Source organism: Colletotrichum chrysophilum, assembly GCF_026319265.1.
Source record: "Colletotrichum chrysophilum strain AFK26 chromosome Unknown scaffold_27, whole genome shotgun sequence".
Taxonomy (NCBI): Eukaryota; Fungi; Ascomycota; class Sordariomycetes; order Glomerellales; family Glomerellaceae; genus Colletotrichum; species Colletotrichum chrysophilum.
Genome location: NW_026517314.1, coordinates 198023 through 221356, shown reverse-complemented (window position 1 = coordinate 221356; position 23334 = coordinate 198023). Strand labels below are relative to the sequence as shown.

Here is a 23334-nt window from a genome sequence, read left to right as displayed (position 1 = left end):
TCACCACTTGAACGAGCCGCGCGGCCGCTCCGACATGCAGACGACCCCATCACCTTCATTCGTCGCCTTGCGAGGGTGATATCCAATATCAAACTCTCGGCACGTTGACAGCCAGGAAAGCGGCAAGTCGCGCGGTGGTACAGCGGGAGCTATCGCAAGCGCGTCAGCCCTAGCTAGCACATCATGCCGGGGAGGGGGGACTTGCAGCTCTAAGCTGATGGTGATGGAGGGCTGGCAAGCTGTCCAGCTGTACGGCTGAGCTGTTCCGTGAAGCAAAGCAAGCCATTTAAACCCAGCGAGGCCTCTGTCGATGATGCTGAAGACAAGTCCTCCTTCTCCAGTCATTCATTTCCTAACTCTCAAACAACCAAACCACCACGAGACCCATCACAGCCCTTCCAAAATGGCAACCTACGGCGACCCCCCACCACCCCCTCTCCCCTCCACATCCGCCTCCAAATCCCGCAAGAAAGCGCCCCAGGCCGTGCTCTCCGACTTCTGGGCCTCCTTCCACTCAAAACACCAGGGCAAGGTGACCTCCATCTTCCCCCGCGTCCTCTACGCCTCCCTCCTGCCCACCGACCCGTCCCCGCGCGACGGCGCCTCCTCCTCCCTCAACGCCGCCCGCTCCTACGAGGCCGCCGCCGCCGACTGCCGCGCCAAAGTCAAGCGCATCGTCCGTGAGTGCGAGCGCACAAACGAGAAGTTCACCGACCCAGACTTCGACATCGAGCACGACCCGGAGTCCAACTGCCTCAACGGCCTCGTCCGCGACGGCGACGGCGGCATCGGCGATGCCTCCGGTGCCGTCGGCGTCAGCGCCTGGGACGTTAAGAACTCCCTCGACACCCTGACCGCCGCGCAGGTCCTCGGCCCGAACTCCACCATCCCCATCGACCCCGCCGCCGTGTCCCGCTTCCTGGGCGGCGCCGGCGACATGTGGAGCCCGTTCGGCAACATCTCCACCTCCAACCCCAACTCCGGCGCCGCCAAACAATCTGCCCAGAACCCTCGCACCCGCGGCATCAGCAGCTCGCGCGGCGTCAAGGGCTCGGAGTGGTACAACCCAGGCTCCATCCACCGCGTCGACTGGATCTTCGAGTCGCCGCAGTTCACCGTCAACGGCTACTCCTCCTCGGACATCAAGCAGGGCGCCAACGGCGACTGCTGGTGGCTCGCGGCCGTCGCGACCATCGCGCACCGCCGCGACCTCATGACGCGCGTCTGCGTCGCCCGCGACGAGGAGTGCGGCGTCTACGGCTTCGTCTTCCAGCGCGACGGCGAGTGGGTCTCCGCTGTCGTCGACGACAACCTCTACCTCAAGGACAACGACTTCGACTACTATTCGGACGTCTACGACGCCTCGGGCAAGAAGGCCCGCCTCCACCGCAAGCGCAACCAGACCGGCAGCGACGCGCTGTACTTCGCGCGTTGCGAGGACCAGAACGAGACCTGGCTGCCGCTGCTCGAGAAGGCGTACGCCAAGGTCCACGGCGACTACGAGGCCATCTCGGGCGGCTGGCCCGGCGAGGCCGTCGAGGACATGACGGGCGGCGTCACCTCCACCATCGCGACGAACCGCGTCCTGCGCAAGGACAAGCTGTGGCGCGAGCTCGTCAATGCCGACGGCGAGTTCGTCTTCGCCCTCGCGGCCATGGGCACCGGCTGGGACTGGCAGAAGTCTGGCCTCGCGCTCGGCCACGCCTACTCCATCCTCCAATCGCGCGAGGAGGTCGACGAGGACGGGAAGCGGGTGCGCCTCGTGCAGATCCGCAACCCGTGGGGCGAGCGCTCCGAGTCCGGGCTCGGCGAGTGGAACGGCCCCTGGTCCGACGGCAGCAAGGAGTGGACGCCGTACTGGCTCAAGAAGATGGACCACAAGTTCGGCGACGACGGGCTCTTCTGGATGGCGTACGAGGACATGCTCTCCACCTTCATGTACATCCACCGCACGCGGCTCTTCGACGAGAAGTGGACCGTCGTGCAGCAGTGGACATCCGCCAACGTGTCGTGGGTCACGGGCTTCCTGCAGACAAAGTTCGTCGTCGAGGTGAAGAAGGCCGGCACCGCCGTCATCGTGCTCACGCAGCTCGACGACCGCTACTTCAAGGGCTTCGAGGGGCAGTACTACTTCGAGCTGCACTTCGTCCTGCAAAAGACGGACGGCAGCAACACCTCTTCAGAGCCCGAGCAGATCTGCCGCGTGCGCCCCGTGCACAAGTGGGAGAACCGCTCCGTCAGCTGCGAAGTCACCCTCGACCCGGGCACCTACGAGGTCCTCCCCAAAGTGACCGCGACGCGGCACAACGCGGCGCGCACGGTGGAGGACATCGTCAAGGACTACGCGGAGAGCAACCCGCAGAAGCTGCGGCAGGTGGGGCTACAGTACGACATCGCGCACGCCAAGGGCGGCGTCGTCGACGAGGACGAGATCCTCGAGAAGAAGAAGGCCGAGGCCAAGAAGAAGAAGGAGGACAAGAAGGCCAAGCGGAAGAGGAAGCAGAAGAAGGCGTTGGTGGTCGCGGCCAAGGCCCTCGAGGAGAGCGCCAAGGTCGTCTCGGAGCTTGCCGAGGGCGGCGACAAGAAGGACGACAAGAAGAAGGAGACGGCCGCGACGGCCAAGAAGGAGGAGGGCAAGGAGAAGGAGAAGGACGGAGACTGGACCGAGGTCAAGGACTCTGACAAGGAATCCACCGGCAGCACGGGGCTCAAGTCGCCGCCGCCGGAGGACAAGCCCGCGACGTCGCCATCGACTGCTGGCGCTAAACCCGGCGATGCGCCTGCCCCCGAGCCAAAGAAAGATGAGGACAAGCAGGAGGAAGAAAAGAAGGAGGAGAAGAAGGAGGAGGCTTCTGAGGAGGCCAAGCCAAGTGAGACCGAGGAGAAGACTGAAGATGCCGAGGTGCAGACAGAGGATGCCCCCGTTGAGGCTGTCGAGGAGGAGGAAGAATCCGATTCCGACTCCGAGACCGAGTCTGTCGTCGACGACGGCGAAGAGCCTGTGAACCCCCCTTGGAACGCCGTATGCGTTCTTGGTCTTCGCGTCTATGCTGAGGACCCGGAGGTGGCCATCAAGCTCGTCAAGCCGGCCGATGATGAGGAGGCTTCTGCGTTGACTACTGAAGGTGAGCCCGCTGGTGCTACCGCGTAGATATGTGACATGATTTGATGAGATATGACGGGAATGTAAGCGAAGGTTGTTCACTTATTGTATTAGGCGGATTAGTTATAGATACAGTTGATCTAGTTTCCTCTCTATTGCAATGTACCCCTTTTGCAGAAATGGATTACCTGTCCCATCATTTCATGTCAAAGTCAAGCTTCGCCCTTTTCTCGTGACACTGCCTCTCCAGTGCTCCTCCATCGCTGGCATAGTGCGCTAGGTTGGTCGCGAGGTCTGCCCACGTGTGACATTCTTCATATCTCCTCTCGTTGTAACAGTCCACGGCTTGGTTGAAGGCCGTCGTCGCAAGCCACTCTAGCTCTTCCGTGGGATAAGGGTTCGGGGTCTGGAGGTCCAAAGTCAGTAACGTCTTTCGCATAGCCTCCCAAACGCTCACCTCTTTGGCACTCTTGGCCACTCCGATGGCCTGTAAGATGACCTTCTGGCCCGATTCCGCGTCTAACAACCGTACCGCTTGAAACATGCATCGCGTATACTTGGCTAATTTGTCGCACTTCATGCTCTCAAGCTCCCAAATCTCATTGACGACAATTCCCAGCGTTGAATATAATTCTGCAAGATTGTTAGCCAATGTTTTTAGGAGTCTGGTAGGCCGCTTACTGTCGCCAGGTAGTTTGCCCCCCAGCGCAAGATCGCCAATTGCCTTCCACGACCTGACATCCTTGCACGACCTTGCGAGCTGAAGGATTTCTCCCAGGCCGTCGTAATCCTTTAGAGCCAGCGCTGCCTCGAAATCAAAAACCAGTAGCGCCGCAAGTTTAATGTTCAAATCCTTCTTCGTAAGAGCGTCTGCTACTGTGGCTTGCACCTGGAAGAGACAGTCGTACGCCTTGACGTGCTTCCTTGCATCCAGGTAACACTGCAGTTGCTTCGCCGTATTATCTTCTGTTCGAGCTATTGAGATCTTGCCGGCTGCCATGACAAAGTGACTAAACATGGTACGGAAGCGGAGGTCAACCGTTGAGTCCGTGGGTAGATCTGACGGATAATGGTTGATGATTTCAAGGCAAGAGGCAAATAGTCGCAAGACAGGATAAAGGTCCCAGTTTGACGAGTTCTTCAGGCCAAGGTTGTAAGCGTTCTGGCAAAACCAGTCCAGCTCCTTGACTGTAAACAAACGATTTCCTTCCTTGTCCTTGGGGTCTCTTTGGACTGCTTTGGCAGCTTCACAACGTCAGTCGCGCCAACTCCAATGCTGAAAAATGCATACCTTGTTCGAACAAACCAGCCACGTCTTCAATACAAGCGTTCCGAGCTGAGCCCTTCTCTCCCTCCACAGCCGCCACGGCTATTCGAATATTGCTGCGAAGCAGTGCCGGTAGATGTATCGGGGAGTCTTCGTTGAACTCATGTCTTTCGAGAAGCTGTTTCATGGCCTGCCCGGCGCAGATTTTGTCTCTAGCCCTTTGCGCGTCCAGAACACAGGCATAGAGAAAGTTGGGGTCTTGAGCTGCTCCCGCTCCTATTCGCTCCAGACAATCCGCCGCCAAGTCATGATCCCCAGATTGGAGTGCAACCTTATACATGAGGTACCGCGTCATGGTCTCGTTCCGTGCCGATCCTGGCATCTCATGGAATATCTGTCGGGCTCCCTCGGTATTGTTGCGATTCAGGGCGCAGAGAATGAGCTTCCTGCGGCTGTCAGCAAAATCAGTTGGCAGCCTTTGGCCATGCATACCTGCAGAGTCTCGACCTGTTAGCAGGTCCTCCATTCTCAAACATGGATTGCAGCGCGATCCGGCACCAACCCTCGGCAAGTTGAAAGTGACCTTGGTTGTAGTTGACCTCGATCTTCTTCCACATAATCTATACAATGTCAGCCACTGAAGGGGAGTTGCAGTGAAGTACTCACAGTCCGAGCTGCAACGGCGGCAGACGCGCCAAAAGGCTGCGTCAAGTTTTCCTCTACACCTCGCAACACATTCATCAGCTCATCGATAGCAAGCTCGCTGTCCCTCTGGCTCTCCTCCATCCATAGTCTCAACAGCACGAGCCTCTCCACCCACTCGTCTCGTCCCGAAGAAACAATATTGCTCTTCAGCATCCCATTCACCATACGCAGGGCCATTGACGGGCTTTTGTCATGAAGCTTGCGCGCATGGTGAATGAGTAACTTGAAATGCGCCTCCGAGAAGTTGAACCGCTGCACCATGTGCTTCAGGATATCGGCATACGCCTCGACGTCGAAAACCTCCGCCGGCGCTTTCTGCAGCAACTCAAGACGAAGCAGCAGCACGACCGGCTGCTCTCCAACTTCTTGCTCCACGTAGCTGACCAAATCATGCGCCTTCTGCGAGGCCTCGGGCGTGTTCATCCCCAACAGGGCGTGGATATGTGCCTGGCACACGGAAAGGCGCAGCTCGAGCGCATCCCTTGGCAAACGGTCGAGCTCCTGGCTGTTGATGATATCGTACGCGCGCTCGAGCCACTTGACAGCCATTTTGAAGTCGCCCTTCTTGGAGAAGTCCTTGCCAATTTCGAACAGAACCTCCGTCAGCAGTTCGGCGGGGCTGGGGTCAAGCGTCTGGATCGTCGGCTGGCCCTTGTCGTACATGAAGTCGGCGACATTGAGGTTTCCCTCCTTCCAGCACTGTTATACCCCCCAGGTGTCAGCGAGCGTACACATCTTCATCATCAAGATGCTCACCATTGCGGTGCGTAGTATGTAGTATTCCGACTCCAACCTCTTGCACTCCGCCAGATCGTCAGGCTCCAGCATCGTCTGCGCCAGTCTTCCCAGGAGGTCGCTGTAATTCGAAGCTTTCAGAAACACCATGTTGGCAAACTTCGCACCGCAATCATCTGTGCCCTTGTCAGAAACCTCATCCCGTCTAGCGCCCATCCCAAAACTCACCAAGGCACATGTTGCCAGCCTTCAGCGCCAACCTCATCAGATGCACCACATCCGCCAGCGGCATCCAGTCCTCCGGCCGCGCATCCTCAGCCACCTTCCAGAACCTCGCAATATCAATCATTAAGAACGCAAACACCCGGCCCCGAAGCAAGAGCCTCTTCCGCGTCGGCGGCTCCCCGGGCATCTCGTCGCGGCGGAGTCTCATGCAAAGGTTCCATAACTCGGTCCCCTTCCGATCCAGCTCGTTTCTCTGGCTCCTAGACTTTCCTCGTGGCAGATTGGGGAAGCCGTGGGTGTTGTTGAGCTTCTTCATGAGCTCCTCGTGGAGTTTGTCGATTGCTGGGGGGTCTCGGGCTTCGGGGAGACGTTTGAGGAGGTTGTCGGCGAAGGCTGCGTGGATCAGCACACGGATGGCAGGACACCAGAATGATATCACGAACCTATGAGCTGGGTCGTCTTCCCGGCGCTTTCTGGTCTGGGGATGTTTCTCGACGTCGGTCTGGGAGAGTCCCACGGCCTCGGCAGGTCTCTGGGAGGCATATTGGATACTTCGCCAGGCTCCTCGGGGGTGATGTTGAAAATCGGCCGTGTTGCGATGCAAAATCGAGTAAGAAGCTTGAATGACAATCGGGAGCACTCTGCTGTAGTATTGACCCGTTTGTATCTGGGCGATGCTTCGAATCTCAGGTTGAGTATGTCACGACGTCGGACAGCAAATTGGCAGAAAGAGAGAAGTCGAATTTTGAACTGGCAGTTGCCTACCGTCCCCGGGAAGGCACGATGAACGATGCACCTTCCTTGCCTCGAAGCACCGAGCCGGTAGAGTGGGTCTCCACAGATCGGCTCACCAACCCGGCAAGACCCCACCCGTCCGGTGCTTCCCCGATGAACGGCAATATGTATATATACTGGCCTTTCCGTCGAAACTTCAAAGCCCAACGAACAAGTTCCACCATCCAGAAACGTAGAATGCATCCAAAATAAAAGATAATGCCCTGGTATCCTGACGCCGACCCATTTTTGGTTTCTCCAATCCCAAGGCCTCCGCGCCCCCTTCCCCTCGATCAATGCAATGAATTACGGACGGGCTGGAAGATCATTGGGCAGGAAGTTGCCGATGATGAGCGTAGGGCTATTCAGAGCAATCAGTGAACGGCCCACGCAGGAGGAGCGGACAGACTTACATCTTATGATTATCTCGTTGAATCATGAATGAAAAGCAGCAGTTAATAACCGGGTCCGTCGACTTGTCGTCCGGGCTTTTCAGCGTGCAGGCCGTGAGTAACGTATCGTGAGCGGGATCGAACGCTATCGTCCCAAACTCCTCCCAGTATCGCACCAGAGACTCTTCCGTGAGAATCTCATGCAGAGAGATCTTGCCCTACACCAAAAGTCAGTCAAACACGAAACCATCAAGTGCGCAGAACCAGGCAACATACGTCTCTCAAGTTCTCAACCGGCACATGCAGCAGCTCCGCCATCTCATTATTCCCCCTGAAAATCTCTCCCGTCCGCCTCCAACAGCACGCCGGCACGGCCATGCTCGCAAACACGCGGTCGTACTCCATCAGCTGCTTCTCGAACCACATCTCGACGTACAGCAGCTCCATGTCCGTCAGCGCCTGCGCCTTCTCGCGGAACTTGGGCCGGAAGCGGTCGATCGTGCGCAGGATCTTCTGCTTCGACGACGGCGCGATGTGGCTGTCGAGGTAGGTGCCCAGCCGGGCGTAGCCCTTGACGTAGTTGAACGGCTTCAGCAGGCCCGCCTCGTACTTGGCCTTGAGCACGCGGTCCATGCGCTCCTCGGGCGTGTCGTTGCCCGACGGGTCCGCCGCCTGCAGGTAGTACTCGCGCGCCTTGTCCTTGTTGTCGCCCTGGACCACGCTGCCGGGGCGCGATATCGACTTGCCCTGCTCGAGGTTCGGCGGCGGCAGCATCTGCGACAGCGCGTTGGCGGCCGTGGCCCTGCTGTTGTTGGCGGCGCCGTTGTTGTTGCTGTTGTTGCCGAAGGTGGGCAACATGTCGTTTGCGCCGGCTGACCTGCTGAAGGCGGGGCTGTTCTGGGACTCGTCGGAGAGGATGCCGCCGTCATCGAGCAGGCTCGTCTGCAGGAAGTCGTTGAGCAGGTTGAACTCGTGCGTGACCTCGGGGGCGATCATGTAGTTGTTGGGGTGGTAGCTTTGCATGTCGTGGTAGTGGTTCTGCGCCGTCAACCACGCGTCGGAGAATCCGGCGACTATTTTCAGGGGTCAGCTTTCTTCTCCGACTTGCCATCGCGGCTTTTTGTTGTTTTCGTCATTTCAGAGACAGGCGCCGCCAAGCGCGCGCATCTATACGAAGGAGAGGGAGGGGTAAGCTCAGTAGCAGAACAGCAGCCTACATTGGTTCATATTGCTGCCGTTGCCCGGCATGCCAGACACCGAGCTCGGTGACACAAGGTGCAGCGGGTTGCCCTGGCCCAAGACAGCAGCGCCAAAGGCAGCGGACGGCTTCCTGTCGAAAGGAGGCGGCGGGCCCATGGACCCGGCCGCGGATTGGTCGATGGAGCCTCGGGCGGCGAGCTCGGTCTGCGTCGACTCGGAGTCGTCAACGGCGGATGCGGCGTGGGAGCTCTTTGCCTTCTTGGAGTCGGGATCGCGGGGCTCGTCATGGCAGAGGTGGCCAATATTGCGCTTTATGCATCTCGTACACGGTCGTTCCTGGAGCACGACATGATCAGCAGGCGGTCGAGTAGAGAGATTGGTCGGGCAGGAGGGAGGGAGAAAGCATGGGGGGAGTGGGCTTTTGGGCGCAAGGCAGAATGAAAGAGATCTTACATACGAGATCGCAGGTCATATGCTATGTAGCAGGCAAGACACTATCCGTCAGCCATCTTTTCTCTTTTCGCATTGTTATGTTGCTGGTGCTCGCGCAGGGGCACGGCGCAGATGTATGCATGGCAAGGGTTGGCCGGCTGGCGGAGCATCGCACAGCAGCATCGCAGGCGGACAATAGTCTCAGCGCCATGCGCAAAGGCCAGGGAAGCCAATGCCAATTGTGTCCGTCGGGTGAAGGGCAGTCGGACTTACAGATCGCCGGCAATATACGCAAGCTGGGAGGGGGAGCAGAGGTTAGCTAGTGTAGTCACGCGAGCGGGGGAGCCGGCAGAGGGGACACGACGGAGAGCAGCAAACTGCCAGGCGATCGCAGAAAGTGTGTAGACCAGCAGACGTACCATGATTGACCTTGCGGCGCTTCTTGGGGCTCTTGGAAGGCTGAACATGGTTGCCGTTCTCAGGCTTGTCGCGCTTCTCCTTGTGTTCGTCTTGCGACTCGGACTTGACGTCCTTGGCGCCGTTCTTATCCATGGCGGGTCGAGGTTCGGAATCAGCTCAATGGGGCTCCCGCTCCCATTGGACCTTTGAGGTTACGCAGAGACCGAGGGTTCGCAGATCATTTGACGAGGGGTGGTCCTGCGCGTGTTGCTGCGGTTTGCGACTCTGCCGGGGAGGAAGACGGTTGTTTGCAGGTTCCAAAGGGCGGCAGGAAATCGAGTGGGCGAGGGGGGAGGGAGGCGTTTGCTCGTGGCTCTCGCGGCGCGCGTAGGTATGCGTGTGCGGGCAGCCGGATGGAGGCTTGCTCGTGGCTCGGGTAGCCTTGCTCTGTGGAGCAGATGCTTTGAAAATTAGGGATTCTCGTGATCTGGTCGCAGGTTGCAGCGGTGGCGGACTGTGGGCGCCGGGTAGAGACAGGTTCGGTGAGGACGGGGGACCGTTCGGGGCGGGTTCAAATCGCTCGGTGGAAGAATTTCGCGAGATCGTGACCGGGTTCGACAGCCGAGGGTGTGGCGTTCCTCCCGGGGGGAGGGGTGTGTGTGTGTCTGTTGTTGCAGCAGCACGCAGGAATTTGCGTTTGGGTGTCGATGACGCTGATCGGTCCCGGCAAGTTGGATGAAGCTGGAGCAAAGACCAAAAAGAAAAGGCTCCGCAACGAGAGACTGACTGAGAGTAGAAAGAAAAGAAAAAGGAAATTTAAAAAGCCGGAATGGCGACTTGCAAAGGAAAGTGGGCTGGCTAAGGTACGAGAACCGCAACGACAACCACGGCTATTCCGTTGGAAAAAAACGAGAGATCAGGCAGATCGGCCACCCGAGTCCAAGGTCAGAGCCGGTCAGCGCTGGGCGCAACCCCCATTGCTACGTTGTGCTGCTTAGGTAGTCCAGCAGGGTCAGGACTCAGTGGAGGCCCCAGGTCGGCAACGACAAGGGTTCCATTGCAGTGAGGGAGGTCCCTCCAGGTATTCGTACCTGGCCAGCTGTGTCCAAGGCTCGACGGCACGCCATGAAGGGGGTCGCGTCACCGTCATGGGGCAGGCAAACCGTAACGTCCAGCGAGAGGGCATCTCACAGCGAGTCCGAAGAGGTACCTCACGGAACCTGCCCGCTGGAAAACCTTCCTCCCTGGGCGTGACCCACTGTGACTGCGGACGAGGAGCAGCAGCGGTTGATGAATTGGATTGCTTCGTCCTGTTGGTGCCGGCAAGTGGCTCAGCACTTCCCATTCGCATTGAAGCTGGGCGAGGGTGAATTTGACCACTAATTTTCATGTCATTTGTACATGATTGAAAGCGACCTGCCTTACCTGCCATTGGTAGCATTCGCCGGCGACACTTGCCCAACAGCTCAGGTAACTGTAGGTTGAGGGTAGCACTCCTAACCACCAGAAATGATATCATCACCACCTCCAAAAACACCAGCACAGACATCAAATGCAGCTTCGCTAGCCTCGGGCCCTGCCCTGCTCTGCCCTACAGCAGCTACCTGGCTAAGAACCCAGCGATCCGTCAGACCTGTGTCTCCAGCTACTAAACTTGGGCACACTACCGTCGCAATGCAGACATCAATCGCTGTGCGCACCGACAGCGACAGAGACAAGGAACCGCTGGATGGCACAGTGTACGGGGTCAAAAGTCTTGGCTTCTGCCCACTTCCCACTGACAGCACCACTCCGTCCCAAACTCCAGCACATTTTTCCAACTTCTGTCTCCAGTAGCCAAATGCAACAACTTGCAGCAGCGCTGGGGAGGGTCGCTTGTTGAGAGTAAGGTAGCCGCAGCTGGCGATCGTCAATATTCCCCTCGCAGCATGCAATGTAATGTCAGCATGAAACCGCAGCCCGCCATTCGGTCCAGAGCCTTTCTTTCACCTTCTGCGACTTCTCCTCGGTGACGGACAAGTCCCTCGGTAAACATTGCAAAGCTCAACTGCTGCTTCCCTCCCTCCGACCAAAACAAACAACCCCTCATCATCCCATCTTTTAACCTCGTGCCTTCACGGGCCACAGCCTGGACTTGGCGATTTGGGGCAACCTCAGAAGAGGAGCACAACCCAGCCCTGCCGGCCCATCGTGTGTTGCTTTTCCGTTTCAAGTGTAGCTTGGAGAAGGGGGTGTACTATGGACACCCGCTGCTTGCTGACTGATCATGTGCTGCATTGCCTATGCGAATTCAATTGCGCCTATTAAATGTCCATGTTCTTTCTACCATAACCCATACAGAAAAACATGGCTCCCTCTTTTCTCATCATGTCGGAGACAAAAGAAAAAATGTACCTTAAAGAACTCCCATTATTTCTATCCCCTCATTCCAGAAACACCCATGCATACTTGGCGCCGCCTCTAAATGGCTACAAAAAAGCTCTTCTCCCCCTCCTTCGGCAGCACCCTCGCCCTCCTCATGATGGGGTCCTCGCAGCTTAGCCGAATCCTCTCGGGTGTCGCCGGGCTCTCCAGCCTGAGTAAGCCATCACCCACCCGGTCTTCCCCGACCGTCGCCTGCACCCCGTACTGCCGCCTTGCCGCCTTGAGCGCGTCGCGGATGGCGAAGAACACCGCGCTGCCCATGAACAGCGGCGGCTCGCCCACCCCGCGGGACCGCTGGATCGTCCGCAGGTCCTTCCACTCCACGTCCTTGAGCAGCGACACATTGAACTCCTGCGGGATGTCGCGGAACCCGGGGATCTTGTACGCCCCCGGCCCGCGCGTGAAGAGATTGCCCGCCATGGGCCCGTTGCGCAGCCAGAGCGACTCCTCCATCGTGAAGAGCCCGAGGCCCTGCACGAACGCGCCCTGGATCTGCCCGTAGTCGATCGCGGGGTTGATCGACTGCCCGACGTCCATCTTGATGTCGGCCCGGATGCAGGTCCACGTGCCGGTGAGCGTGTCGATCTCGACCTCGGCCGCCGTGACGCCCTGCGTGAAGTAGAAGAACATCTTGCCGCGGTTCTCGCCCCAGGTGTAACCGATTTCCGGGGTCTTGTAGAATCCCTGTGCCGAGAGGTTCACTCTGTCAAAGTAGGCCGCGTGCGCCAGGTCCTTCATGGTCGCCTTCGGTCCGAGCTTCTCGCGGTACGGCGCCAGTCGTTCATTCAGCTGCGCGCAGGCGTTGTAGATGGCGTATCCGTTCAGATCCGACGAGGCAGACGCTGCTGTCGCTGAGGCGTTCGCAACCGTGTTGGTTGCAGTCTCTGAGATGAAGACATTGTCCAGCGGCACTTCGAGTGCTTGCGCTGCGATCTGCGTCATCTTGGTGTGCAACCCCTGACCCATCTCGGTGCCACCGTGAGCCACGAGAACTGATCCATCGTGATAAATGTGAACGAGAGCGCCGGCCTGGTTGAGGAAGAGAGCGGTGAACGAAATACCAAACTTTGTCGGGATAAGTGCCAGCCCACGCTTGCGCCACTTGTTGTCGTCGTTGAACTTCGTAATCATCTCCCTCCGCTGCTCGTACTTGGATTCTTCCTGCACCTGCTCATACATCAACGGCACATGCCAGTCCGTGAGGGGCTGGTTGAAATGCGTAGGCTCCAGCGGCTTGTAAAAGTTGATCTCGCGGAACTTCTCGACCGGAATGCCCATGCGATCCGCTACCTCTTCCATGTACGTCTCCGCGATGAACATGCCCTGCGGTCCTCCGAACCCTCGGAACGCCGTGTTCGACATCGTGTTTGTCTTGCACAGGCGTCCGCGGATGAAGACGTTCGGGATCCTGTAGCAGCCATCACTATGTGACATGGCACGCTCACACACAGCCGCACTCAGGTCAAAACTCCAGCCGGCGTTGTTGAAAACGTCCAGATCCAAGGCTTGGATCTTGCCGTCCTTGTTGACACCAACCTTCCATCTGCCCAGGAACGGGTGGCGCTGGCCGGAGGTGACCATGTCCTCCTCTCGGGTTAACATGTATCGGCAGGGTCGCTTGGTCTTCTTTGCTGCGAGCGCTAATGGTGCAGTGACCTGGACCGATCTCGTTTCCTTGCCACCGAAACCACCTCCCAGACGCTTAACACGAACGACAATCTTGTTGGCCGCCACTCCAGTCATACGAGCAACAAATACTTGCCTGCTAGCGGTTAGCTTAAGGAACACAATCCCCTGATAGATGGTTGACCTACGTTTCGTTGGCGTTCTGCGTACCAGAAAACACCTCCATCTCTCCATCTTCAGGCTTGGGAACAACCAGCGAAGCCTGTGTCTCCAGGTAGAAATGCTCCTGACCACCCATTCTTGCCGTGCCGGTGAAAATATGGTCGCAATTCTTGAAAGCCTCCTCGGTGTCTCCATTCTTGATCTCGCGGTAGTAGTTGTGGAAGCTATCCTGCTCGATGGCCTCTTCGATTGACAGGATTGTCGGCAGCTCCTCGTAATCGACCTTGACAGCGCGAGCAGCCTCCGCAGCTCTGTTTGCTGAGGTAGCAAGCATCATAGCGATAGGTTGTCCGGCGGTGAAAACCTCCCCCTCGGCGAAGAAAGCCTCGTCGAAATGCGGTGCGCCCCAACGGTTCTGTTCCGGTGTTTCAACGTCGTTAATGTCGACGTAGTCCACCACGCCCGGCATATCAAGGGCCGCAGAATAGTCGACGGACTTGATCTTGGCGTGTGCCTTGCTTGACAAGACAAAGCACCCATGCAGTTCGTTCTTGAGGGAAGGTATATCGTCGATGTACTGTGCCTCGCCAGTTACCTGCTTCAGCGCCGCAACATGGCTCTTGGACCTGCCGACAGTCTCCTGCTCGTACGCGACAGCCGCGTCGTGGTCTTCATGTCCACCAGAAATACCTCGCTCAATTTCTTCAATCGCCTCCTTGTCGACGTGTTGGCTCTGGGCATCCATGGCTGCGAGAACGTCGTGGTAGAAGCGGTAGAAGAAGCTCAGCGCCAGGGCCTTGCGGTACGACGCCATGCCTCCGGGCACGCTGAATTGAAGGTTGAAATCTTCGCCAAGCGCGTCCATCGCGCCCTCCAGTGTTTCCAACTCGGCGATGCGCTTGCCAATGAGGTACTCCATGGTCTTCTTTGCTGCCACAGTCATAGCAGCCATACCGCCGTAGATCAGATTGCTCTCAGTGACGACACCGTCATCGTCCACCTTGATCCTCAGAGCACCAGTCACGATGGCGATGTCGTCGTCTTTCCTCTTGGCCTGCTTGTACGCTCTAAAGAATTCGCCCTTGGACGCCGTGACCGGTATCCTTATGGAAGCAATGATGGCGTCTTGCGCAAGTGCTGTTTTGCGGTAGCCGGTAAAGAACTGTGACATGGGTATCTCCGTCTCCTCGCTTTGGGACTTGGCCACCAATACAGCATTGGCAGCCCACAGAACAGGGTTGAGATCTGAAATTGGCGACGCCGTCGCCAGATTGCCAGCGGGCGTACCTACATTCCGAATCTGCCGTCCAGCAAAGTATTTCAGTTGCTTGTAGATGGCTTCAAACACCTGGCCTCGGGTTTCACCGTAGTGCTTCGTGGCCTCCTGGCTGATGTGCTCGAGATCGGTCAAGATGACGTTTCCGCCTATCTCCAAGTGATCGTCCTTGAATTCGTACTGCCTCAGCTCAGCAATATCGCCCACGAAGACAGAAACAGGGTACTGCTGCGCCTTGAACTTGATCTCAATCTGGGTCTCGGTGCTGCCGCCGATGACCTTGGCCGAGGGGTAGACGCTCTTGATGTCAAGGAGCTGGGAGAGCGTAACGGGCCTGAACCACCTCTTTCTCTTGTTTCCAAACGCTAGTGGCCTCATTTCGTGCTTCTTCAGCATCGGGGGAAAGATGAGCTCCGTGTCAGGCCTGTACTCGATGAACCCGGGTGGCGTGAACCTCTTGATGGGCTGGTCGTCGGCCGCCTTCTTGTCCATGCAACACCCGCCCGCCTTCTTCTCGCCGTTGCCATTTTCCACGCAACAGCCAGAGCCGCCGTTTGTCCTCGCCTTCCCGCATCCCCTCTCAACACTGAACGTTTGCGCGGCCTCGAGGATGGGCTTGTATCCCGTACACCTGCACAGGTTCCCGTCAAACGCCTCCTCGATGTCTTCTTCTGACGGGGCCTGGTTGTTTCGTAGCAGCGCATACAAGCTCATGACGATCCCGGGTGTGCAGAAGCCGCACTGACTGCCGTTTGTCTTTGCCACTCGCTCTTGGGCGGGGTGTGGCGCCTTTGTGTTTCCGATGCCCTCGATGGTGATGACATGCTTGCCGTCGACGCTGGCCAGGGGAGCCAGACAGGCGTTGACGCTCGCGTGGTAGATTTGCTTCGTTGTCGGGTTGAACTGGGAGATGACGACGGTGCAGGCACCGCAGCCGCCTTCGCCGCATCCCCTGTACGCTGTCAGCATGTGATAGACTCCTTGGGTACTTTCGAGCGGACATACAGCTTGGTTCCGGTCAGACCAATGCCTCGCAGGTACTCTAGCAGAGTGACTTCGGGGTCGATTTCGTCGAGGACGACGCGCGTGCCGTTGAGGTAGAAGCGGATGGTGTCGTCGAAGTCGGTGGTCAGCGTGTTTAGAGGCCCGGCATCTCGCTCGGGGGAGATGGCGATGGGTGCCATGGTGTTTGGCCTTGTGTCCTGGTTGGTGCTGGGACTGTCACACACAAGTCACCGGCCACAGAACTCTGCTCACTGCAAATTCCAGAAAAAGGAGAAAAGTGAAAGAAGTGAAGGCGTGCGTTGGGGATCGCGGTCGAGCCAACCCCGCAGTTTTAAAGCGACGGCAAGCGGCGAAGACGAGACGAGACGAGACTAGTAACGGGCGTGGCACCGCTGGAGTTTACAGTGAGGCCAGGTAGGGGTAGCTCTGACCCCGGTCCTGTCTGTGTGTCGCTGTGCGGTTGTTATCAGGTGGACCGTTTGGCGTCGTTTTGACAGCTCTGTTGCGTTCCAGAAATTCCTATTCGCCCATCATGTCATTTTGAGATCTGTTTCCTCGCAACGCACGCATTCCGCAGGCTTGGTACGACAACGAGATGCATTTGTGCCTGTAATGGCTGAAGGCCCCGCGAATCACATCAGGGCTGTTTGAGCTTATCGGCGGGGCGATGCCACTGTCACTGCGATTTTTAGCGGGTCGCGTAGCGTTATCGTCGGCCCCTCCCCCTCCATCGCCCCTCCTTCCTCCAGCGTCTGGGCTGGCCGCCGTCGGATTTCGTGGAGAGCCGCCGCTGGTGGTTGGGCGGCCGGGCTCATCCTGCGCCCTGTGCATCCCCCTGCAGCGCCCTGCGCCGGTTCGCAGCGGCCCCTCTGTCGGCCGGCTCCGCTTCCGTCTCGTCGGACGCTTCCACCATTCACACTCGCAACCCGAACTTCATGCCATGGCCAGTTTTGCCGGCACTTGAACATAAGATTGATTACTTGGAGAGTTACATGGAAGCCTTCGATAATGGTGATCTTCTATTTGTCCAAGCCTCCAGCCTCACGTACAGCAGATTGCGCATTGTTAGCATGTGTTCCAGTCGCCAACATCTTTGCAACCTCGGCATCATCGTGCGGCGCGCGAAGCTTGCCTACAGTCGTGAAATCAGATCTCGGGCGCTTCACAATTATTCCCTCTCGAGCCTCGCCCAGTGCGCCACCAAAACCAGCCTGGCCGGTCCGTAACGCCGCAAGCGACTTGTGGCGCTCGGAGAGCACCTCGTCTTCGGCCTCCCAGCTCAGCGCTAGCAAAGCATTTTCCTTGGGCCTCACGGCGGGATGGGTGAAGAGGCTGAGGATACAGGGCCGCTCGCCCGAGGTCTCGGTGTTCTGGCCGGTACCGTGCCAGATGCGGCCCTCAAAGATCATGGCGGTACCAGCGGGCGCTTCGCAGGCGATGGAGCCCTCGCTGCTGAAAACGTTGCGGGGGCGCACGTTTTGGTTGTGCGAGCCTGGGAATATGCGTGTTCCGCCGTTCGTTTCGGTGAAGTCGCACAGCAGCCATGAAATATTGAGAGCAACAGCCTTCGTGCGGCCGTGGCCCATGATTCCCTGGTCCCAGTGAAGAACCTGGGGCGTGCCTCCAGGGCGGGCAATGTTGATCTAACGCGGCGGTAAGCTTACCTGTGTACACCAGATCTTCCTGCATAAGCCAGGGAGGCAAAACCTACGTTATACGACCACAAAAGAGGGTTGCTGCATCCAAGGTACCACGGGACGACTTCATCTATCAATGGGTGGTTGAGCAAGTCAAGGAACTCTTCACCTTTGTTCAAGATGTTCCAGATTCGCTGGTTTGGCTTTTTGGGTCCGCCGTCAAATGTAGCTACACCGGCATTGCGTTCCCCAGCAGCCTGCTCCTGAGATGCTTTCTTAAGGATGGCGACTTGCTCTGGGGTGAGAGCGTTCTTCAGTAGCCCGTAACCCCATCTCCTAAGGTCGCGCTTGACTTGCTCGATGTCTTCCGTCGGCTTGGGTAGCTCTTCCAGAGGAAGCTCCTTTGCGGTCTTGGGCGGGGCGGTCGGGTTCGGGGTCATGAGGTCCGCGAATCGGATAGCCAAGGGGTAGTCTCCCATCATGGGCACCGCCGACATGAAAACCGCCGTCTGGGGGTCATCACGACCTTCGGCGAGGTTTTCGAATCGTTCCGGGGTCCATGTGAGTTCGAAAGCGGGTGCGCCAACCTCTGTAGGGGCCGAGTCAAGGAGCTTGACTGGGGTGGATCGGGCGTCGATCCACACCGGATCAGGATCCGTGGACTTCCCTTCAGCGAAGGTGATCTTTGCCAATGCATTTATCTCTTGGAAAGCCTACCAGAGTTGACGGCTTAGTATCAATCACCAATCCAGGCAAGTGAATTCGGGTGCAGAACTCCGTTACCTGGAGCTTTTCGGCTAAGATGAGCCGGGCAAGATTGGCCTGCGCTGTGAATCTCTGAGCCTTGTTCCCGTATGTGACCTGGCTAAAGTCGAGGGCCCCAAGAGGTTTGGAAGGTGCTGGCATAGACATTGCGATGAACAGATGCTGATGAGCTCTTAGTGGAGGTTATTTTTGGTGATGTTTTGTTGCTTGATCAAAGGTGGCATCTGAAAAGAACAGACCAAGCTGTATATATTGATGTTTGTAGGGTCTACATCCGATATACTGCGTGGTTCTCCCAGACTGTCCTGCGTCCAGTATCACAAACTCAATTCAACATTGACTGACTTCTGCTACTTCGGTATCGGTCTCGCTTTTCATTTGCTTCAGTTCGGCATGAAGTGTTTGAGCGGCATGCTCGACTCTAGAGCTATCAAATCATTTCAAAATCAACTTAGGAATCCTGTCGGTCGGCATTTGGAAGCAGCAGAAACAGATGACAGTCAAGGTAGGCTGACGTTCGAACAGACGAATGGACAAAATCAAATGCGCGACTCTTCGGATCGTCCAGACTTTACGAACTGCTTGAAACCTTCGTAATCACGCCATAGTTTAGACGAGTATTCCTTGGCTTTAGAGCGGATCAGGTTCCTGTATGATCTGTGCGACGCCAACATACCCGTGGATATCCTCAAAGAAGCGGAACGAGTTACAATTACTCTGATGTCATGTTGCTTGCTACACACACCGACATCTCTGAAATTTGATTAATGACGTTGAACAATCTTTGGCGCATTGACAGAGCGATAGGGCTGCATATCCAACAAGCAATTAGATATGCACCACGGGCCCAGGAATACCCAGGCATCACGGTTGGCAAACCCCCTCGTCCAGATTACTTATTATAAAGGTGACGTCGCTAATTTTGACAGCTCCTCTTCCCCTTTCATCCCAATTCCCGCCCGCAAACAAAGACAGAGTTTGCCAGATGCAGACCGGCGCGCGCCTCTCCTAGCCCCATCTCAACTGCCGCCAAACCTTAAGCAGCATTCCACGCCGCCCTGGTGCCAGTTCCGGAATCCCACGCGCTCGATGGCGTCGCCGACTGGGCAGAACCCCTCATTCTCCGCAGGAGCGCGGTAGCATTGTGGGATTCTGTGGCAATGGTCAGCGAGTACTAAGCACGTTTCCGGCAACGGAGGGTGTGGAATAACCCGTGAATGCTGTAGATATATCCAGCCCCGGTGCCATCATGGGATTCAATTACGATGGACTCAGCATATGTGAATTTAGACTCGGTGCGAATATCTCATGATGAAGTTCTTCAACGTTATCGACGGCCAGCGCCGAAGTAGCGACAACAACCACCAGTGCATCGATCCCCGCACCGAAGAGCCGCTATGGGACGCTCCTCTGGCTACGACGAAGGACCTCGATGAGGCTGTTGAGGCAGCTCAGAAGGCGCTGAAGACATGGTCCAAGACCTCGGTCGAGGAGCGCTCGGAATACCTGCGCAAGATCGTCGAGGTCTTTACGGCGAATAAGCAGGAGCTCATGGAGATCGTCATGAAGGAGACTGGAAAATCAGTGAGATAACTCAACATGAGCATACCGGCGACCTACCTAACAATCATCCAGACTCTCATGGCCGAGATCGAAATCGGAAACACCTGCCAACAGACTCTCTACTACAGTACGTCCCCTCCAAACCTCTCACACCTCCCAGATCCTCACAACCTGCAAGCCAAAGTCCATCTCGAAGACGAAGTCACCTTTGAAGACGACTCCCTCAAAATCGTCGCGACACACACCCCGCTCGGCATCGTCGGCGCAATCTGCCCCTGGAACTTCCCGATCATCCTCTCCAACATCAAAATCGTCTCCTCCCTCATCACCGGCAACTGCGTCATCGTCAAGCCCTCCCCCTTCACGCCCTACTCCGTCCTCAAGTCCGTAGAGTTGCTCATCCCCGTCCTGCCCCCCGGCGTCGTGCAGGTCCTCAACGGCGGCGCGGACCTCGGCGCCGCGATGACGACACACCCAGGCATCGCCAAGATCAGCTTCACGGGCACGGTGGCGACGGGGAAGCGCGTGATGGAGAGCTGCGCGAGGACGCTGAAGAGGCTGACGCTTGAGCTTGCGGGGAACGATGCGTGCGTGGTTACCGAGGACGTGGACGTGGCGGAGACCGCGGGGAAGGTGGCTGCGGGGTGCTTTTTTAACGCGGGGCAGATGTGTGTGGCGACGAAGCGGGTATATGTACACGAGAGCGTGTATGAGCCCTTCTTGAAGGCGTTCACGGCGGAGGTACAGAAAGCGTTTGCGGTGAATGGGGACGCGGCGGCGCCGAGTTTGTTTGGGCCGGTGTCGAATAAGGCGCAGTATGAGGTTGTGCAGGAAATTGTGAGGGACTGTGAGAAGAATGGGTATAACGTCGTCGCGGCGGGGAATCCCCTGGACGGGAAGGGGCTCTGGGTGCCGCCGACGATTGTAGTCAAGCCCCCGGAAGACTCGATGCTCGTAAGAGAGGAGCAGTTTGGTAAGTCGATGGAGTTCAAAATCCCCGTACCCTAATATACTGCTAACATCTCGTCAAGGGCCCATCATCCCCGTCCTCTCCTGGTCCACCGAAGACGACGTCGTCCAACGAGCGAATCTCAGCAACGCAGGCCTGGGCGCCTCGGTCTACTGCAGAGACGTCAGCCGCGCCGAACACATCGCGAGGTCCCTCGAGGCCGGCACCGTGTGGATCAACATGCCCGAGCAGCCGCACCCGGGCGGCTTCTTCGCGGGGCAGAAGGAGAGCGGCATCGGCGGAGAGATGGGCAAGCAGGGGTTGCTTTCCTACAGCTACACCAAGAGCTTGCAGTTTTCAAAAGCCGGGAGCAGCAAACTATAAGACGATAGAGGCGTCTAGATGACGACGGCTGTAATAAGACAGGAAATGTAGTCGCTCTAACACTACTAGGTAGAAAAGTATGCAGTCTCTCTGAAAAAGGGTCATCACGCTGTTCATTTGTTCTCATGCAAGTTACAACCTAGAAACACTTCTCAAGCCGCCGTCGCCCGCTTCTCAATCTCATAAAACTCCTTCGCAACATCCGTGAACGTCTTCTCCTGATCCGTATACTCCAGCCCCAGAAGCCTCTTCGCCGACGACGAATCCACCCCAAAAATGCCCTCCGGCAGGGCCGTCTTGGCCGGGTCGCCCTTTGGTATCCTCCCCGCCAGCTCCGGCAATGCCTCCCTGAAGTAGTTCGCGACCTGCTGGTGCGAGATCCCGCCGGGGCTCACCACAAACCTGTTTCCGCCAGCAGCCGGCTTCGTCGCCGCCAACAGATGCGCGCGCGCAACGTCCCGCACGTCGACGTACAGGTGCAGCTGCTCCGGCGGCACAGCACTCGTCTCCGTCAGTCCGGGGCCGAGGAAGAAGCTGTACAGGTTGAAGTTGCTCTGGTTCAGCTCCGCGGGGGCTTTCAGGTACGACGCATCGTGCATGGGTCCGTAAACCATGGGCGGGTTGATGGTCGCGATGTCGAAGGGGGGCTGCTTCTCGACGAGGAACTCCCACGCCGCCTTCTCCGCGAACATCTTGCTGGAGACGTAGGGGATGACGGGGTTGTCTGTCGTCTCGGCCTCGTGGCGCGAGATCTTGAACCAGTCCTTCTCGGAGTAGATCTTGGGCGGGGACGTCACGGGCGGGGCGGCGCCATCGATGACGGCGGCCATGGAGCTCGTGATGACGACGCGCTTGACGGACTTCCCCTTGCGGAGGACGCCGTGCAGGATCTCGGTGGTGCCCTTGACGGCCGGGTCGATGAAGTCTTTGTTGGACTTGCCGGCGCGGAAGTTGAAGGGGGACGCAGTGTGCAGGACGAGGTCGAACGGCGGGTCGGAGACGAGGGCGATGTCGAAGGCGCCCGGGGCAGCGATGTCGGGGACGAGGGCGAAGTCGAGCTGCGGGGAGGGATAAGCGGCGAAGGTGGCTTTGAGCTGGTCGGCGGAGGACTGGGAGCGGACGACGGCGCGGACGGAGTGACCTGCCTCGAGGAACTGGGCGAGTATGTGCTGGGCAATGAAGCCGTTTGCGCCGGTGAGGAGAACGCGGTGTGGCATTTTGGATGTCGGTTCTCGAGATGTGATAAACCCCTTTCGTGATATGGATGTCTCTGATCCTCAAGGGAGGTGTTCGTGAGGGCTCGGAGGTACGAGAGCTACTTTATACCCCCCTCAAACTTCGTATCGCGGGGCATCGACTTCGGACGTAGCTCCTGAGACAAGGCAACAAACTTCCGAATGTTCTGTTTCATGACTCGTCATCTGAAAACCACCCTTATAAAACGGGCTCTCCATACTAGACGTGCGCTGGTTATGCGGTCGTTTCAATCCAAGCTGCGGCGATTAGATAGCTAGATATCTGCTAGAGTTTCTGGAGGGGTAATTTTGATGGTCGCATCGCCAGGGGGCAGATTGGATCCGAAGCCGAATAGCTCGCGGCGGCCGAGAATCGCGGGGCCGTTATCGTCGAAATAAGCTTCGAGCTCTAGCTCCCAGAGCTCCCGGAAGGTGGGAGCTCGGTCCTTGATTACGTGCTTGGTGGACGGGAGCTTCGGAGGAGCATTTGACGTCAGTTCAATGCTCTCAGGGCCGTCGTAGTCAGAGGCGGCATTGTCGCCCGGGCATGTGTTTGTTCGTCTCTTTGAGCATATTGACTGACCATGGGCAATGATGAGAATAACGACAATGAAGACAAAAAGTTAATGGGAATGTCACTAAAGACCAGGGCATGAGTATTAGTAAGTCTTATCCGGCCGGGCCATCAATACATCCGGACTTCGGGCACCCGCCCCCGACTTTCCATAATCGCCGACTCCAGGTAATTTACTCATACACTAACGTAACCAAATCTGGGGCAGCTGACAATGGAATGAAGACCATCAGATGCTATCATTGCGCCATCGTTCTCTTAGGTTTATTGAGTTCGGCCATCCGTAAGTTATGCAACTTTCTGTCATTCGGTAGCAGAAATCGGCACTTGATGACCCGGCATCCCGCATTTCAGTTTTCGGCGCTACGGCGATCAGCAGCCAATCCCGGGCCGGAACTCTAAAAAAAAAAAAAAGCCCTGGCCCCGGCAGGCCCGATTTTAGGCCGGACCCGCAACGAAAAAAAAATCGCACCGCACCAAAATTGCAAATCACTCCAAAATG

General features: G+C 57.4%; 7 protein-coding genes across 7 annotated transcripts; 2 read left to right on the top strand and 5 right to left on the bottom strand.

Annotated features, from left to right (window-relative positions):
- Positions 1–403: 403 nt before the first annotated feature.
- On the top strand, positions 404–3151 carry COL26b_004473 (uncharacterized protein; the record flags this gene model as incomplete). The annotated part of the gene is made up of 1 exon (XM_053177349.1): positions 404–3151. One exon carries the CDS (start codon positions 404–406, stop codon positions 3149–3151), a length of 2748 nt encoding a protein of 915 aa, XP_053038708.1.
- Positions 3152–3299: 148 nt separating this feature from the next.
- Positions 3300–6578, bottom strand: COL26b_004472 (uncharacterized protein; the record flags this gene model as incomplete). Its single annotated transcript, XM_053177348.1, has 8 exons — positions 3300–3736; positions 3785–4348; positions 4395–4816; positions 4863–4990; positions 5037–5774; positions 5832–5986; positions 6039–6428; positions 6479–6578. 8 exons carry the CDS (start codon positions 6576–6578, stop codon positions 3300–3302), a joined length of 2934 nt encoding a protein of 977 aa, XP_053038707.1.
- Positions 6579–7218: 640 nt separating this feature from the next.
- Positions 7219–9385, bottom strand: COL26b_004471 (uncharacterized protein; the record flags this gene model as incomplete). The annotated part of the gene is made up of 5 exons (XM_053177347.1): positions 7219–7419; positions 7478–8274; positions 8419–8737; positions 9107–9129; positions 9253–9385. The coding sequence occupies 5 exons, from the start codon at positions 9383–9385 to the stop codon at positions 7219–7221; spliced, it is 1473 nt and encodes a 490-aa protein (XP_053038706.1).
- A 2307-nt stretch (positions 9386–11692) lies between these two features.
- On the bottom strand, positions 11693–15904 carry COL26b_004470 (uncharacterized protein; the record flags this gene model as incomplete). The annotated part of the gene is made up of 3 exons (XM_053177346.1): positions 11693–13418; positions 13471–15672; positions 15726–15904. 3 exons carry the CDS (start codon positions 15902–15904, stop codon positions 11693–11695), a joined length of 4107 nt encoding a protein of 1368 aa, XP_053038705.1.
- An 840-nt stretch (positions 15905–16744) lies between these two features.
- COL26b_004469 (uncharacterized protein) lies at positions 16745–18274 on the bottom strand (the record flags this gene model as incomplete). Its single annotated transcript, XM_053177345.1, has 3 exons — positions 16745–17368; positions 17437–18075; positions 18146–18274. 3 exons carry the CDS (start codon positions 18272–18274, stop codon positions 16745–16747), a joined length of 1392 nt encoding a protein of 463 aa, XP_053038704.1.
- Positions 18275–19438: 1164 nt separating this feature from the next.
- Positions 19439–21023, top strand: COL26b_004468 (uncharacterized protein; the record flags this gene model as incomplete). The annotated part of the gene is made up of 4 exons (XM_053177344.1): positions 19439–19711; positions 19763–19817; positions 19851–20663; positions 20722–21023. 4 exons carry the CDS (start codon positions 19439–19441, stop codon positions 21021–21023), a joined length of 1443 nt encoding a protein of 480 aa, XP_053038703.1.
- Positions 21024–21175: 152 nt separating this feature from the next.
- On the bottom strand, positions 21176–22240 carry COL26b_004467 (uncharacterized protein; the record flags this gene model as incomplete). The annotated part of the gene is made up of 1 exon (XM_053177343.1): positions 21176–22240. One exon carries the CDS (start codon positions 22238–22240, stop codon positions 21176–21178), a length of 1065 nt encoding a protein of 354 aa, XP_053038702.1.
- Positions 22241–23334: the final 1094 nt, after the last annotated feature.